The 18,827-nt window shown below is 36.9% G+C and overlaps 1 protein-coding gene across 1 annotated transcript in view; it reads left to right on the top strand.

The window, feature by feature from the left end:
- MYO16 (myosin XVI) overlaps positions 1 to 18,827 on the top strand; it is a gene marked incomplete at both ends in the record, with an annotated part of 300,019 nt that overhangs the window by 250,707 nt on the left and 30,485 nt on the right. Inside the window, 4 exon segments of the mRNA XM_084276764.1 lie at positions 1,122 to 1,212; positions 5,976 to 6,222; positions 8,036 to 8,343; positions 10,081 to 11,283. Coding sequence (XP_084132890.1) covers positions 1,122 to 1,212; positions 5,976 to 6,222; positions 8,036 to 8,343; positions 10,081 to 11,283 — 1,849 coding nt within the window.

The raw sequence follows: 18,827 nt of genomic DNA, 5'->3' as shown, positions 1-18,827 counted from the left end.
ACAAACAAGAGTTGGAATGAATTTCTGTAGCTTCAGTCAGGTTTGTAATAATTAATCAGTATGCCTATTAGCCATATAAAATTAATAGGCTGATAGAATCTGTAATCTTCACAGGATAACACAGTTCTCTGGTGTTGGTCCTTAAATTTCTAAGGAGTGAAGGGAGTTTATACTACAGAATTCCTGAGAAGAAAACGGTGTAAGAAATCCCATTATTTATCCACTTTTTAAGTTACTTAGTCTTTGTAGAGTAGCTTGCTTATGTGTCATGGTTTTTTTGAAGGGTTATTAGAAAGGAATGCTTTTGAAGATTATGCAGAAAAGAATTTTTAAGAATTGTTTCAGCATGTTCAGAAGGTTTCAAAAGGAAGGTGTTTTCCTTTGGTCTAACTAGATACTTTTTTTTCTGTGAAGAGGAAGGAGCATCTAATGGTTGTTAATAAGACCCTCAAGAACTAGATTAGTCAAAGTAAGCAACTAGTCAGCACCAGAATAAGCTCAATGAATACGTAGGAGATTATTTTTCACAAATGAGCCCTTCTGCCTTCTTAGGCCCGATCCTGAAATAAGTCCTGCAGAACAGCTTGAGCAGGCACGCCAGGGAACTAGGAATCATAATTTTTCTGGACATTAGGAATGATTCTCACTAATAGCAGTGGGTTTCTCCCATCCTCCAACTTGGGCTAAATTCTTTGTATTCCACGGGTGGCTGCTAGCTGCTCCACATGGGTTTACAGCTTGTTACCTTTCTCCTTGCCACATCCCGTGTTATAAAAGCTAAACCATATTTTCTATTATATTTTTTAACACATTAGAGTAATTAAAATCAAAATGCTTCCTTTTCCAACCCGTATTTAACTTCAAGATTGTAGCATTTGTTCTGGATGGTTTTGTACCTGAAGGGGGTCTGTGAGCTTCCTCGTTCTTTCCAAATACATCTCTTATTCAACCAAGTGATACTATCTCTCTGTACAGTTATTGACATTGTGTTGTTCTTAAATTGCAGATCTCATCTCAACCCTTAGCTGGGTTGTACACGTACTATTGTTATTTACCTGTCATTGTTTTGGCCTTTTTGGTTGATGGTGAAGGTTTTCCTGCTGTTTGTATTCTAGATAGGAGTCCGAAAAGTGTTTCTTAAGTACTGGCAAGCTGACCATCTCAACGATTTGTGCCTTCAGCTTCAGAAGAAAATTATAACCTGCCAAAAAGGTAACAATTACAGCACATGTGTTCCTGAGCTGTTGCTTTGTACACTGAGCAGAATATTGCATAATAAAAAAAATTTCTACTCCTTGAATATTTGTTGTATTTTATACATTTCCCTACAGACAAATTCCCAGCTAACTACTGATACAGATTTTTTCAGAAGATATTAACATTGGTGTTGCTTGTACTGTCTGTTTGTCAAACATAATTTAATAGCAAACTGTTGATTGTAATTAAAGCTAAGAGCATCTTGAATATTTCCTTTTCAGTGATTTTTCAAGGCAGCAATATCACCTTTAACTTCTTGTTGCCAATTGAATATTGCAACGATACAAAATGCAATGTGTTGATATATATCCACAGTGAATAAAAAAGAATAATTTAATAACCTCATCCCCTTTTCTTACGCCTTTCATGTTTGACTGCTGGTTTGTTTTTTTTATTTCTGGGCATTTTTCTCCCCCTTTTATGCCTGCATTTTTACTAAGGTCACACTGACATTTTTTGGCACATTTTTAAAAGGAGGTATTATCCACTGCATCCTGATTTCCTGTTACTTCTGTTCCATTTCCTATCAAAATCTCAAGTAGCTGCTGAAAATGTGAATATTGCTTTGTTTGAAGAAGCTTCCTTCATACAATGCATTATTTATCTAATTGGCTGATGTCTGCAACAATTTCCATTATCACCTTTTTAAAGGAAATTAAAAAGACAACAATTTATCTTGGGTTTTTCTAGTCAGATACATAATTCTGCAGACTTAAGAATATATAAGCCCATTTCATTTTAACTATCTGTTCTTCACTGTGAGGGTTTAGTGAAAAAGAGGAAACTAAAAGTAAACTTGATGTGAGTAGACTCAAAATTGTGGTAGCTCAGGAGTGAATGCAGAGAGTGACAGTGAACCCAGGCCACAGTTCAGCTGAATGCATAACTTGTCCCTGAATTTTTGTGAGAATCACCCTGTTATATTCACACATTTAGAAAAGCACTAGTGATTTATTCTCTTTCCCTTCTCATGCTGAATTATCAAAGAAAGGAAATATTTACCTTTCAGAGTCCAATTTGCAAACAGAGTGCTTTAATATAACCCTACACCAAAAGGTAAAACATTTCAGATATGTCAATGCCTAACCCTGCCTGAAAAATGAAGATAATAGGTTATCTTGGGTCCTTACAAAAATATTTAATTTGGTTTTGCTGCTAGCCCTACTCAATTAAGCTAACTTGAAAAGTCATTTTCACCAGAACTATGTGTTCAAAGCTTTCATCAAAGCTTTGAACACATAGTTTGCATGGCTTTTATGGCCTGAGAAACCTGAGAAAATAAAGAACTTGTATGAATAAGGAATATCTAGACATCCATTCGACTAGTTTAGCTCATAAAATAAGATGACTTTAGCAAACAAGTACAACTGTAAACTTGCAGAATTAGCATGCCAAAGAGCTTTGGCAGATTGGGAATAGGATAGGGTACCTGTGGATTGAGTTTATGTAACCCTAAAATTTGGATCCATTTTCTCCTTTTATCCTTTGCATCCAGAGGACTTTGGAAACTAAATCTCTCTTGATAGTGTATAGGCTAATAGGAAAACTTGTGAGTAATTTCTGCATCATTCTTAAAATTTAGTATCATGTACCTCTATAAGGACTTAACTCACAGGGAAAACAAATCTTGCCCAAAATTCTCGTCATCTATTTTTACTTTCTTCTTTCTAGCAATCCCTTCAGCATCCCATAAATTTGTCAAAACCAAACCAACCAACCAAACAAAAAAAACCCCAAAAACTAACGAACCAAACCAAAAGTATTTTTTATTATCCTGAAGATTCTCTCACACAGGCAAAGAAACCAGATCTGTGAGTTTAGGAACATTGTAAAATATTTTGCAAACGTATGGGAGCTACATATAGGAAGTTCTGATCTTATTGAATCACTGAGAAAGTTGTTTGTACCTGTAGGAAAATCCATCATGCTGAAGTTCTTCCATTAGAGTTCATGTAGATTAGGAATTAACTTCCATACTTTGTATATACAATAGTTAATACTTCTCATGTAACCTAGATCCATGGTCTACTTGAATTTTGATTATTCTGATCTTTATCCTTAGATGAACTATAAAGAAGCAGATAATTTTCTGCCCTGTGGGTGCTAACCTCAATTATTTTAGTTTGCATAAGTGAGAACTACTTTAGATCTACATAAATGAGGAAGTAAGTTCAGAAGACAATCTTAGTACCCGTACAGCAATAGACAAAACTGAGCAGTAATGGTGCAGGAGATGACAATTTCATTTCGCAACAGTTTTGGTGGATGTGGAACTTTTGTTTTGTTCTGTGCTAAGCTGAAGACAAAATCTTTCAAATGTTCTCATAGAGAAATGAATGTGGTGAAATGTCTATCTTCTAATGAAAACCGAAGGGACTCAGTTCATGAAAATTTGTGCCAGAGGGGTGTCTGTCTGCCAATCCTTCCTGGAAAAAAACTTTGCTGAATATTTCTTCAAAATATCTCAATTTTGAAAGTGCAGTCTAAATGTTGCAGCTTACTGGGACCATTCTAGCAGACTACTCTGCGTGGTTCACACCTGCTAACAATCCTATCAGAATACATGCCTCTCTATTGCCTTTTCCTAGGTGACATTAGTTGGTGTTACCAACTCTCTTGTTTTCTTTTTTTTTTTTTCCTTCCTTTTTCCAAGGCAGAAGTGCACACATAGACACCCTTGTAAAAACTTTAAAATACAGGATAGACCATTTGCCAAATACTCTATCTGGTCTGCAGCAAATAAGTTTAAAGAAAATACTGGAAGTGAGGCAACGATTTTTTATTATTAAGCTCTTTTGAATTTTTTATACTTGTGAGCAGCGAACTCTGATAATGTTCTGTGCATGTATTCATTACCTTTGCAACGGCAATATTATGAATTCAGACTCAGTAATGTATATATCTAATACTCTCATAAAATTGTCAACAAATAATTGTACTATTAATTTCCTTTTCAACCAAATTGGGTAAGTGCAGTTATGTTTCAGAGTTTAAAGAAGTCAGGTTTTATAGGATGTAACTAGCAGGACTGAAAATTGAATGGCTGGCTGTGATCATAAAAATGTAAACCTTCAAAGTTTTCCATTATAAATAATCTCAAAGTACCTGGACTTGAATGTTTCCAAACCCAGTGAATCCTGAGTGGGAGTAGTATTAGTACATTAACATTAACCTTTCTTATATTTCATCAGCTGGGTACCTAGCACATCTAAAAAAAAAAATCTTATTTTAAACATCTCAAAAAAGATATAGAAGGTAGTAGAAAACCCTTTACATTGTCCTCTGTTTTAGCTGTTTATTTTATTTAATAGCATTTTATATTTTTAAAAGACTATACATATATTTCTCTGTTTACATTTTTCCTTTAATTTAGCGTCAGCCTTTGTCATTTGATGTTGTTCTGCAGTGTTCCGAAGACTAAATATTACACTGTTTAAAAGACCTGACGCATTCTAGCACTGTTTTAAATTCCAGTATTAAAATAAACCTTTTCAGTGTTATCCCCCCAAACTCAAACCAACGTGTTATACAGGCTATTGCCTGCTGACTTTTGGTGACCAGAATGAGAGTAACAATAAGTAATGACGAAGTTTGACCTATTTTTGTTACATGAAAGTTGACGTCATGAAAATCACCTATATTTTAGGCAACAGGCAAGTTACTCTAAAACAAGATCTTCCCTGTGAGGTAGTTATTCCAGATCTGGAAAGAATCAGGATCATGTGGAACTTAAAAAAACCCAAAACCACCCACGAATACAGCACCTTTAGTTAGTCTTATCTCCACCTTCTAAGTCAAAACATACAGTCAGGGAGTACTAATGCCACCCTGTTGCAGATGGGGTGATTAATTTGGTGCCACATACAGCATGACCACGGAGGTTCCTGTGTCTTGTGTTTCTGACCAGCTGGGTACTTCTGAAAATTCAGGGCAGCAGGTAGTATTTAGGTTGAGTAGAATTTGTTAGAATCAGGATCATGTTAGAATCAGGATCCTTCATATTTTGGAATGTAGTACAGAAATCTATTGTAAGAGATACACCAAAACCTACTCCCAACCTAAGGTTCACAAAGAGTGTGTAAAATAGGCCTAATGGATACATAAAGCTGATGCAATGCCAATGAAAATTCTAAACTGAAGAATTCAGACATGATGTCAGAGATGCATTTGAGAAATTTGCATTAAATTAATCTGATTGTTTTTGCTAAAAGGAAATGAGCAACAAAAGATCTATTAAGTCTCATTGAAAAAATCTTGTGTCAATTTTAATATTAGGTATGCTGAAATATCTTAAGCATGTTTTTAAGCTGACTAACGATCATTTTGTTCTGCATTCAATGCAAGTCATTTATTCAGGGTTTTTCTTTGAAACAAATAGTATTTTGACCTTTGCAGTGTAAATATATGCTTTCACAATCTGCAGCATACACCCAAGTTTCCTGTTGTAACGAGAAATAACGTTCAGTGAAATTAAACATTTTTCATTGTGATAGCTCAAATTTATGAATGAATTTGCTATCACTACTTTTTTCTAAGTACTGACAGTAGAAAAGAGACTTCCATTTTGCTATGTTATTTATATGCCATCACATTACTTTCGTTGCATAAGACATTGAACTTATTTGCTCACGTTTACAGCAGAAAATGCAGTAATAAGTTATTCACTAATTAATTAGTTGTCTTTTTTTGATCCACAATTTTTCCTTCTGTCGTGGCAGCTGTAAGAGGATTTCTAGCTCGCCAGCGCTTGCTACAGAAGATGAGCATCAAACAGCAAGAGGTCACCTCAGTCAAAAGCTTCTTGCAGAATGCAGAAGATATGGGATTGAAAGCATACGATGCCTTGGTCATCCAAAACGCATCTGACATTGCCAGGGAAAATGATCGGCTCCGCAATGAGATGAATGCTGCGTACCACAGGGAAAAGTTAGATGCTAGAACCAGGCCAGAAGATGGCCAGAAAAGGTAAGATGAGGAAACATCTACTGTGAAGGTTAAAGTATTTCTTCACTTTTAGTGATTTCCTTCCCTGTTTAGAAAGTCACAGAAATGGCTGAGGAATTGCAAGGGGATTCTTAACCCAAATCAATGTTAGACACTATTTTTTTTCTGTATATCAAGTAATTAAGTCTAGAAACTTAAGACAGCCCTTATATCCTAATCAGGGAACAATGAGCTTTATAGGGACTTATTCAAGTCTTTGAGGCATTCATTTTTTACAAAAATATTTTTTAATTCTAAGATAAATAGGTTATAGTTGAAGTTTTATCAAACAAAAGAAAAATTCCTCTTACTTTAAATTCCAACATTGGGAAATTGCCAAGATAATGAAAAACAGCTAGGAAGGCATTAAAATACAATAAAGTCCAGACTAAGAAATCCTGACTATGCATTGAACTAGATTGATTGTGAGGATTCTTTCCTCTTATTTAAAACTAGGCAACTGTTTTTTATTTAACTCCCATCAGGGTTTTCAGGAGTGCCTATTTTACAAATGCTGGAGAGCCTTTCTCTAGGAACTGAGTCCAGGATTTCTTTTCTCTCAGACACCTAAATAGGCAGAGGTAGCATTTGCCGATAATGGGTATGTGTCTATACCAACTTGCTGGACATATAAATGTTTATTTTTCCATAGAAACTTAATATTTTCATCCAGAACAACTCCCTTTGCTTTCATTGCTTTTGTCAGTGATTTTTATTAAAGTGAAAATGGCAGTGCATCTGCTTAATTAGCTTCAAATATCCCAGTGATTACATATTGAAGGAAATGCCTTTGTAGGAAAGACTGTAATTAAACATTACAGTGAAAACAAATTATCCACTGAGCACGATGCTTTCATCTTTAGCTATTTCATTTACTACATGGGCAGCTGGCTATATCCTGTGTATGAATTCCAGCTCTGCTGGTGATTTGCCATGCAGAAATACAATTTAAAAAAAGAACCCAGCACAACAAATGCTACGGGGATTTGTTTGTAAAATGACAGTATAGGCCTCTTCAATCTAAACATTACCACTCTAAGTTAAAAGGTTCTCAATGTTTTGATTTTTGGAGAAGTAGAATTTAGAAGACTTTTTGTCAAAAATCAGTTTATTGGAAGCAGCTGATAAACACTGTGTCTCAATATGTATGGAAATAGCAAAAGAAAAGGAAGAAAATGTTATAAGTAAAACTCCAAAACTGTGATTGAAATAACTAGGCATAATGTCATAATTAATATTATTAAACTGCTAACTAATAATTAAGCTTAAACAGGAAGATACATAGATATCTGTGTGGAATTGTTCAAGCAGCCAATGTAGCTAGTTAAAAAGGTCATCTAATATTTTAGAGATTTGCATTATCTAAATAGAATTTATAGTTGTCTTTTTAGAAAATAATGATAAAGGCTCAGCATTTGCTGCCTGAGTAACTTTCTATTAAAATGGATTTCCCAGAAATTATCATTCAGATTGAAAACCCAGCTTTTGATTGTGTGTAACAATCAAAGTGTGAACAATGTATTCAGTGAATGTCTGATCAACAATATGAAACTGCTTAAGGAAGGCTGCATTTGTGTGAAAAAGGGCCAGTGTCCTGATTTATCATGAAACAGGAAATGGAAGAAAGCTAGCAGCTTGATCTGGATTTGTTTGTCAGAAGATTACTACACACATCCCCTCGACACAGCAGGGGAGTTGTGAGATTGTTTACCAAAAAGCTGTTGTTATGTTTGCATGAACAGGTTCATTGTTATCGCTTGAATAATGCATCTGGGCCTCCTTTCTGTGTTTTCAGAGCTGAAGACAAGGGTGGGAAGGTCTCTGAGGACAGCTTTGCCGGCTGTCGAACGCCTAAGCACTTTCATTCCAGCTCCGTCCCTGTCCCCATGGCAGTGGACGGCTTGGTACATTCTGCGGCTGGGTCATCCATCAGATCCCCCTCCCTGCACTCTGTGTTCAGCATGGACGATAGCAATAGCCTGCCATCACCAAGGAAACAGCCTCCTCCCAAACCAAAGAGGGACCCCAACACACGACTGAGCGCTTCGTACGAGGCTGTTAGTGCTTGTTTGTCGGCAGCTTCTAAGGAAACCGCTAATGAAGGTTAGGCATAAAGGGAGAAACACTCACGAATGTTACTCTAGGTTATTGATTCGTTCTTTTCACTTTGATCCTTCTAAATGCAGTCAAGCGCCTTTGAAAAGTCACGCTTCCCTGAAATATTTCAGTGGCAGTAAATAAAATCAGTCAATTTGTCATTTGTTTCCAAATCAGCAAATAATACTCATGTGTTTTACTTGCCTAGTTCGTCAACAACCAAAACCTATTTGCAGAACTCCCTCTAGAGATAAATGATCTCTGTCAAGCTGGGCTATTTTACCCCACTGACCATTTCATTTCACCTTTTAAACTATACGTTAGAATACCTTGCATCACTAAAGCAGAATGCTCAAATGTTGAATTTCACCAAGTTAAACATTAAACTGCCTCCTACATTTCTCTATGGACACATGAATAACTTATGCATTCAGTGGTTTATGTTTGTGCCAAAACTGATTTACAGGGAATTTTTGTTTAGAAGAAAAGTGCTATGGAAGTCCCAAAGTGTCTCAGTGCATTATAGTGCATATAGAATGGGTTTGAGTTCAGTTGTTCTATTCTCCTTCACCCTTGAAATGAGTGAGTAGAAGATGAAGGAGAGGAATATGTTCTGCTTTTCCTTGATAAGCCTGACTTGTCATGCTTTGTGTAAAGGATCCTTGAGGCTTACCGGGGAAGATCCTTCAGGTTGGGTTTAATGCTATGTATAACCATTCTCTAATCCTGCAGAAACCTTTGCAGTTCCCTCTTGCAAAATAATTATTGTTCTCCTGTCCAGTTCATTAGATATAAGTCCATTTTTCTTAACCTCCTCCTTGCTCATTCAAGCCTGGTGTAAGCAGAGATAAACTGTGTCCGATATACCTTTAAACTAGTATGGCTTAAGGAGCTCTCTAGTGGGTGTTATCTTTATGTGACCAGCTCTGAATGAGATGATTGATTTAACCAAAAAACTCTAACAGAAGTTTTTCCAAGAATGAAATTTTATATACATGTGTGTGCCCATAACACTGATGCTTGTATATACTCACAAAACAACTTTGGAATTCTTGTATGTACAGCAGTTTCCCTGCTGTATACTCATTTTCCAAGAATTATGTCAGTTTCCTGAGTTTATGTCCAAAATCAGCTCTTATTTTGATCTTAAAAGACCAATCACCTAGGTATTCCGTATGTGCCTGGAGGCTGAAAAGGCATCTGGCTTAGCTAACTGTATAGTCAGTTGGGGAATTGCCCTTAGGCTATGGGATTACCTAACTTTATAAATTATTTCCACATCCACAGTACAGAAGAAGAAGACATGGGCATAATATCTGCCTATAAGTAGAGTTTTCTGGATATTATATAAAAGGGGATGCTTCAGTTACTGACAATAACATGGCCTCAAAGTAGGTCCATGCTGAAATTTCTAGTTAAAAGCTTGGCCCTCTCCCTTGGGAAAAAAGGAATAACAAGCACACATTTCCACGTGTTACAGGCCTTGCAGTGAACATTTCAATTCGATAGATACCTCATCTTTTAGTGACAGATTACCAAAACAGATTATATGCCCAAGTAGCAAAGGCTTGTAGGTGGGAATATTTCTTTGAAGTATTTATTCTTTTGTCTGAATCCCTGTGTTTGTGACTGCTCAACATTGTAAAACTGTCTGTGCAGCATTTGAAAGCCTGAAGTCCTAAACCTGTGAAAGAAAAAGATTACTTTGATCTGTTAATAACACAGACCATTTTGCTTTCCTAGTTCTGACACGTCCAAGGCCACACAGCGATGACTATAGTACCATGAAAAAAATACCACCCAGAAAACCAAAACGAAGTCCCAATACGAAACTCAGTGGCTCTTATGAAGAAATACCTGGCCAGAAGCCTGGGGATGTAAAACAGGCAACCACGGTAGCTAAGCCAAGTGGCTATGACACTGTGACAGTGCAGAGAGCAGCTTCTGCCGACGGGCCACAACATGGAGTGCTGAGCCTCTATATGTCACAAGAAGAGGAAGAAAATGAGCCCGTCTATATTGAAATGGTAGGGAATGCAATGAAAAGCAGTTCTGGTGAAGCAGAAAGCCCAGAACAAGGAGAGTCTGTATATGAAGAGATGAAGTATTTTCTACCAGAGGAAGGAAGCAATGGTAATGGAATAATTCCAGTAGCAACTGGATCTCCTCCTCTGTTGTTTGAAAGCAAAAAAAATGTTAACGTTGAAGATGGAGTGTTGGATGGAAACAGTCAAGCAGCTTTGATCTATAAAGACTCATGTGACATTCCAGCCCCTTTCCCTAATTTGCTCCCCCACAGGCCACCACTTCTTGTATTTCCTCCAACCCCTGTCACATGTTCACCTGCTTCTGATGAATCACCTCTAACACCACTAGAAGTCAAGAAGCTTCCTGTCTTGGAAACCAACCTTAAATACCCTGTGCAATCAGAAGGGTCAAGTCCATTATCACCACAGTACTCCAAAAGCCAGAAAGGGGAGAATGAAAGACCAGCATCTCCAGGCTTGGTTGTGTTCAATGTTTCCAGCAAAGTGACTCCTCCTTCCACTCCACCTCCTCCTCTCCCACCACCCCCTCCTCCCATACCACCTCCCATGTCCTACCGGGCTTCCACACATTTTGCATTTCCTCCAGAGACTCCTGCTAGTTTTCTGATTAATACAGGGAAAACAGGTAAAAACTCTGATCTGTCAAAAGTACCTCAGAGACCAAATCCAGCTCAACTTGGATGTTCATCTTCTCCATTCTCCAAACTGCCTTACTCCCCAAAAGTGGCAAGAGCAGATCACAGGAAATTGAACTCAAATTCATCATCTTCATTTCCATACAGCCCAACAAACTCAAGGTCATTGACTAGTCCCCTTGATGAGTTAACTAGCTTGTTCAACTCGGGACGGAGTGTGCTACGAAAATCTGCAGCAGGACGTAAGATCAGGGAGCCAGAAGGTAAGACAGATCTCCGTGCTTCTGTATTCAGTAGTTCTTCTGCACCAAAAACTGCCTTACAGTGGAAGGTGATAGAGTGGGTAAAAATATAAAACAGAACTGTTTGTGTTTTAAGAAAGAAAGACCTGTTGCAGTCTCAAGAAACACACCTAGAATTGCATATAAAAATTATAGGTCTCCAGGCTTTTTCTGAGATGTCAGCTTCTCTTTTACCAAAATAGTCATATGACACAAATTTAAATAGATCATTTTAGTACTCCAGCAGTCTCAGTAAAAGAAACACAGATGTTACATCATGCAAAAATGAATTCATAGTATCAATCTATAGAAATAATTTGAATGAAATATATGGCTAGGTGTCTTGTAGGTAGCACATACTTCAATTTGAAGACTTTCTTTTAAAGTTTCATTATTTAATTTCCATTAAATTTTTTAATTTGGTGATAAAGCCTTTATTATTCTCCTAAATAAAGCTGAGACAGAGATCCATGCAGCAAGCTATATTTATTTCCTTTTTCCATCCTTTCATTCTTACCTCTTCTGTCATTAACATACCCTTATGTACATACCCAGAGATTAGGTGGTATCCTGGCTTTCTGGCATCTGGCAAATATCTTTTTTATCTAATGCAAAAGCCAACTTTAAAAAGAAGCAAAGCTTGCCATTTTGCTAAATGTTTCTGACACCACAGTCCTCAGACATTGTCGCTTAATTATTTGCCTTGTCCAGGTAATAGAAGGTTTGCTGTTGTTACTGGAACAAATCCACGGATTTTAGGTATACTGAAAATTAATCCTGATGTTAACAGATTCAATTAGATGCTCTGTGAGGATGAGATGATTCCAACCTAACTTTTTCCATTTAAAAGCTTGATATGTAGCTATCAAATCCTTAGGCTATGAAAAGACAGTAATTTTGAGAGTTTAATTCCTCCCATATATCTTTCTCCATTGGATATGAAGAAAGCCTAAATGGTTAAACTAGCAGAGTGGTACCTTCTGAGTGATTAAAATTGAAGTAAATCCCGGTTCTGCATATCAATTGCAACACTGGCTCCAGCCTTCACAGTAATTTTCTGATTAAAAAGAGAAAAAAATATCCTATTGAAAATAGTCAGCGCACTGTGTACAGAAACTTCTCTCCTAGTAGCATTTCCCAAACACATTTTGTGAATTTAAATCTCAGAATTATAAAACTTCTAGAATGTTTTGTCTGCTTCTTCACTTCTGTCTGTCCAAACAGCTTGCCTTAATCAAGAGCTATGTGGAACACATTCAAAAAGGGCAATATGAAGACCTATTTTTTAAATACAAAACAAAACAGTAGAGAACAAGACAGATTATTCTTCTTGTTCATTGTCAATTTTCTTAAATGTATATTGCTCTGATGATTTCACTATCATGTCCTGATTTATGCAGCTATAATAGAACAGAAGTTTGTGCTTACCCCGGATACGTTATGTCTGTCTGTGTGCCACTATCTGTCTCTGTCCCTAGGAATCTTGGCAGCCTTCAGTCAAACCTCCTCTCAACCAAATAGAACAAGGTGATGAAGGTCTCAAAACTAACTGAGTTTCTACAGGTTTCATTAAAGTTAGTGGCTAGGTGGAGACAAGAGACTCATACTGAAAGGCTCCTACCATCTATCAAAGAAAACTGTGGTGGCCAGAACCCTTGTGAGTTCTCCAGGCCTTGAAAAATCTTTACCCAGATCTTTCATGTGCCTAGATGCTGAACTCAGTCAGCCATGAGCTATGAACTGAGGCTTCATCAGTTCTCAACCTCAAGGAACACCTTGTTTGTTATTCTGAGCACATGAATTGATGTAACTGGTAAAGGAGATGTTGCAGTAGTTTTGCTTGCTTTGGTAAAATCACTTGATAACATCCAGTGCTTGTAAGTATATATATAATGGTTTGGGTTTTTTTAAGTTGGGGGGATTGTTGTCTTATTTTATTACGTAGCTATACATTTGGGTTTTGTGTTTTGTTGTGTTGGGTTTTTTTATTGGAGGTCTCATATTATTATATAAATAATATATTTTTATCTGCTGGGAAGTAACTATTAGAGTTAGGTCTTTGAATGTATCTTCTCAAGACTTTCTCAATATACCTGGTGATGAAGTGTGGTAAGCCTACTCCAACCAAGTCACAAAACTGACCTTTACCTTAAAAATAAATTGGGGGGGGTGTGTGTGTGGAGGATTTTTGCAAACTTGATTTTCAACTAAATGTGACCAAGATAGAGTTCAGCTTGGGTCCCCTGTGGGTTGAAGCTAATGCATTAACAGAGGCTACCATATAAAAACTCAAAATTTACCTTTCTCATGGAAAATGTTACTTCTAAATATTTCATCAAGGGAGCACTAAGTATGAAAGATCAAAGTTCAAGAAAGGTATACGATAAAAAACCTGGATCAATATTTTATGAGCTAGGAAGCTACTGTGTAATACTAAGTGCGGTTATGTATGAATAGTTCAGAGATGAGCAGATGGATTGAAAGTAACAAAGGAATACAGGTGAATATATGTGGGTGTTTTTACAATTTGCCTTTTTTCATGTACTTCATGTGCTCAGTTCATTTCTAGGGTAACAGCTGGGAAAAAAAATCTTTTATTTAATCTCTGATACAAAGTAGTAAGGTGGCAATCAGTAAAGTGGACTGTTATGTAAAACTAGAAGTTGTTCATGTCTTACCTTGTGATTTGTTTTTACCTATTGCCTAATGCATATTAAGTTCCTGGAAGACTCCTCCATTTCTTCTTTTTTGTCATTTGTAGCTTTTTATTTATAGGAGATGATATGATTGAAAAAAAAACCCAACCTAATGGAAATTAATCCAAATTGAAGATGTGGCCTAAAAGAGCACTCTGTAAAGTGCAATTTCCTTTATTTCCATAAGTTATAACCTACCAACAACCTTAACTAAAACCAGAGAGTAAAATTGTGGGCCATTTTGAAGTCAAGGAGAGTTAGCTATGGGAATCAATAAGTTTCTGTATGGGATCATCAGCCTTTGAGATAAAAGCCTCCCTGCCAATAAAAGTGCAATACCGACAGTTTCCCCAACATGCCTCCCTCTTGCCTGGAGGAGTAATTTTAAGGCCTGAGAACACTGATGTCCTCTTGGCTCCTGACCTCTCCATGGGAAATGATCATCCAGAATTACAACAGAATGGATTCACAGTTTTCCGATGGACTGCAGACTTACTGTGAACTGAACTGAGGGCACTCTTCTTTCACACAGGCTACAAAAAGAAAAATCAAATGGCAAAAAATTTCATTACCTGATGGCCTAGCCTGGCCATTTTTTTATACAGCGGTAGAATTTACTGGGTCAAGCAGTGATCAAAATTATACAGTATGCAATTTCTTGCAAAATGCTTTGTATGCAATAGGAGAAGTTTTCGGCTCTGCAGAGATTATAGTTTAAATAAGCAAAACTGTAACAGGTGAGAACTGAGGTAGAGTGATGTCTCCAAGTTTGAAAAGAGTTGTTATTGAAGCTGCTGCTGTATTGTTAGACGGGGATTTCCTTTTACTCATATAAAATGAGGCTCGAGTGCAGGTAAGCGATAGTACACACGGTTTTCTTCCATTGTCTCTGATTAGTAGAAGCAGACACTTCAGTTTGCAAGACAAATGGAAACTGAATGGTCATCTGCAGAGGCCCTACTCAGATATTTCTAGACAGTGCCTTAAATTTGAAACTACACCTCATGAAACCAAATTCAATACCTTAATTGCAATGCCACACCCTCTAGCAGACTGTACTAATATTTTTAAATATTCAACGTATAAAAACATTCCTTATATAAAGGAAGAGATGGTTACATATTTAAGCATTTCATATTAAATATTTGTGGAGCAAAGTGTGGTTTTTTCCTCAACATGGATGAATGATGCTGAGATTGCTAGGTTGTAGTGTTTTTTTTTTCTCTTGATTGGTACAGTTGATATTAAATTATTCCATATACAAAGAGGAAGTGCTTTAGCTTCAGAACAAAAGATAGAATAATTCCCAGTCCATCATCTATTCTCAAATAGGCAGAGTGAGCATTCATGTGGATCCTAAAGGGAAAGGAGCAAAGAAAATATGATTTTCCTTTAAACTGGATGAATTTCCTTACCATCAGGCTACTGAGATAAAGACTTAATATCTTCTCTCCTTCCTGCTTGTTGAGCAGAGATTGGCATGGATGCTTGACTTCTATGTTGCAGCAAAAGAAAACTTGCAAACTTGCAACCCCAGATTTAGGAGCCTAAGAAATAAAATTAGAAAGACTTTTCCTTTGTGTAGGTTGCCAATGTATAGGCTTCCAAGTTTCTTGAATTATTGTTACTGTTTCAATACGAGTAGATCTCTATATGCAAGCCTGTACATGCTTCAGTGACTATTTGCTATTCCTTTCCAAAACCATTTAGTAGCTCATATAGTAACAACAGAGAAGGCATGCAAACATTAGACTGTTAACAAAATATTGATACTGTTCAAATGTTTGCCTGATATCTTTGGCATTCATTAACTGTATGAATCCCTTCTTTACCTACTTCCTAAGTGAGGTATTTCCAAGTTAGGTAGCTTCACGTATCAGTGAATTATTCCACGTTCTCCAGTTTAAGCACTGGAAGTCACAGAAAGATAGTTACAACTGGCAGATAATACAGATATTTAGATGTACATAGTTGGGACTAAAGCCTGTCAGATGTTCTTTATTGAAATGGGCTCAAACTTGGAAAATTAAACATGCGTGTACGGAAGTACTGTCTTGTCAAAGGCAGGTATCCCTTTGACAGCTAGTAAATAATTTCCCTCTATGAGCAGATTACAGTAAGCTATTGTGCAGCTAACACCTCAACAGTGGATTGCAAATTAAATCCCCACTGGGGTTTCTGAGATGAAATCCCAGTCCCTTATCCTCTAAGCCACTCAGCTTTTCCTCTTAAGCAACTTAATAAAGATAATATTCATATCTGTGTTTCATTATTCATACATTATATCGATATAATATAAGAGTTTTCCTTTCTTTGTGGCAAAAGCCAACAATTTACAGAACATGAGTAATGCAGAAATCTATGCTTTCAACTTTCCTCTTTTACCTGTGAATGATGGAGGAATGATTACATGATGTATTGGACTCCCAGAACATCTTTCAAGTAAAATTCTCAAAGCGTTAAAACTTTAATGAATTAAGTCCACAACACTTCTCAGAAAGAGATTAATATCTGTTTATATAATTGCCTTAATTACCAGGGAGTGAGGGTGACTTTCTCTGACTAATTTTCAGATTAGATACCTAAACACAGGAGAGTCATCACTCTCTGATTCACTATGGGCTACTTGGAGCTCTCGATCCGAATCTCTTTCAGTGAGTACAGAAAAACGAGAGGAAGCCAAAGCGCCACTAGTGAGAGTTTAATGCGAGTCAAAAAGAAGGCCTGTACTTGGCTAGCCATCGATGCCCTGTGCAGAGATTACAAAGGAGGACACAGAACTGCTGGCAATATGGTTGCATTCAACCTATACTGGGTGATTTTTATTTTTTTTTAACTCCTGAAGTGGCTTTGGGATTTCTATTATTTATTTATTTGTTTTCACTGTAGCATTTTTCTTCCTGAATGACTTCACTGCTTGCTCTTACAGCCTTACAGTGTAAAGTGCTCTGGTTTTATGTCCTGACTTTGTGTGTGGTTACCATAAACAATTTTAACCTGAAGTTTATTAGAAGAACAAATCAAGTCTCATTTATATTTCAGGTGAAAAAATAATGGATATTGTCATAAACCTATGTTATATTTATTTACAATTTAAATGGTTGTATTGCAAATAAAACCAATTCCTGAGCACTCCTCCACACATTTACAAAGCCTGTATCCAGTAAAGTAGAAGTTGAAGGAGGCTGGGCAGCCCCAGGACGACACATGATCACTCGCTGCATTTTTTTTACATGATCTTACACTTTAAGTATCTACAGCTGTCAGAAAGGGATTCTGCAGGAGACAGCCCTTTGGTCTGACTTGGTACAGGCTCTCTCATGTTCATACCTGGTCATTGCTTAACAGGAAGGAAGCTGAGGAGTAACTGCACAGATATTTCTGTACCTTTACATGGTTTGTTTCTGACAACTTCAGGCATTCCTTTTAAATTACTCATTCTTTTTTACTTTCTTTCCACTGGGTTGGATTTACTTTGTGTCTCCTTCATCCTGTCTGATACTGGAGCACAGTAACCATACCATGCTGGTTCGGTTTAGTGAATTTCAAGCTCATAGATTTTAACAATATCCTACTTTTAATAGTGACTTGGGTCATTCAGGTAGACATTTACAGGATTATTATTTTCATAGCAATGCCTTCACCATCTGATGTAACTTCATTCTTCCAAATTCAGCACTGGTTCAGGAAGTCATCTCATTACGAAGAGTGTTGTGGGCTTCCTTAAATAGCAGTCTTCAGTAATTTTCATTTGTGATCCAAGATGCAGAACCACAAAGGACTTTGTTTAGGAACCACTACATCACTAATTGTAAGCCAGAGTACATTAATGTGAGAAATTAACCATATCTGAGAGAACAAAGTACTTGAATTGTAGCACCCTTCTCTTCCTGATACCAAGAATATGTCTATTTGTCTGAAAATGCCTTATCACTTAATTGTGCAGGTCTACGGGTATTTGGGACATAGTGGAGAATGAAATTTGAACACCCATTTTAGTCAAAGTCTCTAATTAAATTCTCAACTCAAGAGACAAGGCTGCTCAGATGCTTTTAACTTATTTACATCCATCTCAGCATTAAATCATCTTTTGCATAGAGCCTCGGTAGAGAACAATAATTCCATTTCACATAAAATGTCAAGATTGTGACATTTATTTTTTGTTTTGTCCTGAAATGAAAATAAAGCATTCTGAAATTCTATGCATAAATAAATATTCTTTCACATCCAGACTTTCAAAAATGTTTGGAAAGTATTGAAATGGTTTGCCATAAATTCAACAGTGGCCATTTCACCACTGGTCAGATTGTCATTAAGTGGTATGTCTCCACAGCAACCAAATACATGTTAAATGAAACCAAGCTGCTTCTACACTTGCTGGGTCAGGTATCCAAGAGGTGACGGTGCAAACTCCTGCTTCTCAATGATGAGCCAAAGTTCTTCAGAGGACTCAAGCAGCTCACCACAAAACTCTATAGATCCATGTTCGTAGATTGTGTTCCAGTTCCACCATCAGCATTCTGTGAGCCTAGCTTGAAGAAAAATGAGAAAACACTTGGAAAGAGGTTAGGAAAAAGATTTGGTCATAAACATGAGGGTGCCCTGACCCCTATGCTCCTCTGCTGTTGAGAGAGTAGGAGAGTGTTTGGAAGTGGAGCACTGAAAGTATGAGTAGCAGTTTGCGGCATCTATCTTTTCCTTGGGCCCACTAGTGATGGGGAAAATAAAGCAGCCTTCAAGTTCAGTGCTCTTTTGGCTTGAGTTTCTGCTCTGGTTTGAAACTAAAAAGATGAAAATGAGTTTTATCCTTTGTGTGGTGCAATTTTTAAA

This window comes from Gallinula chloropus (genome assembly GCF_964237585.1).
Source record: "Gallinula chloropus genome assembly, chromosome: 1".
Classification (NCBI taxonomy): domain Eukaryota; kingdom Metazoa; phylum Chordata; class Aves; order Gruiformes; family Rallidae; genus Gallinula; species Gallinula chloropus.
This window is presented reverse-complemented; position numbering and strand designations above follow the sequence as displayed.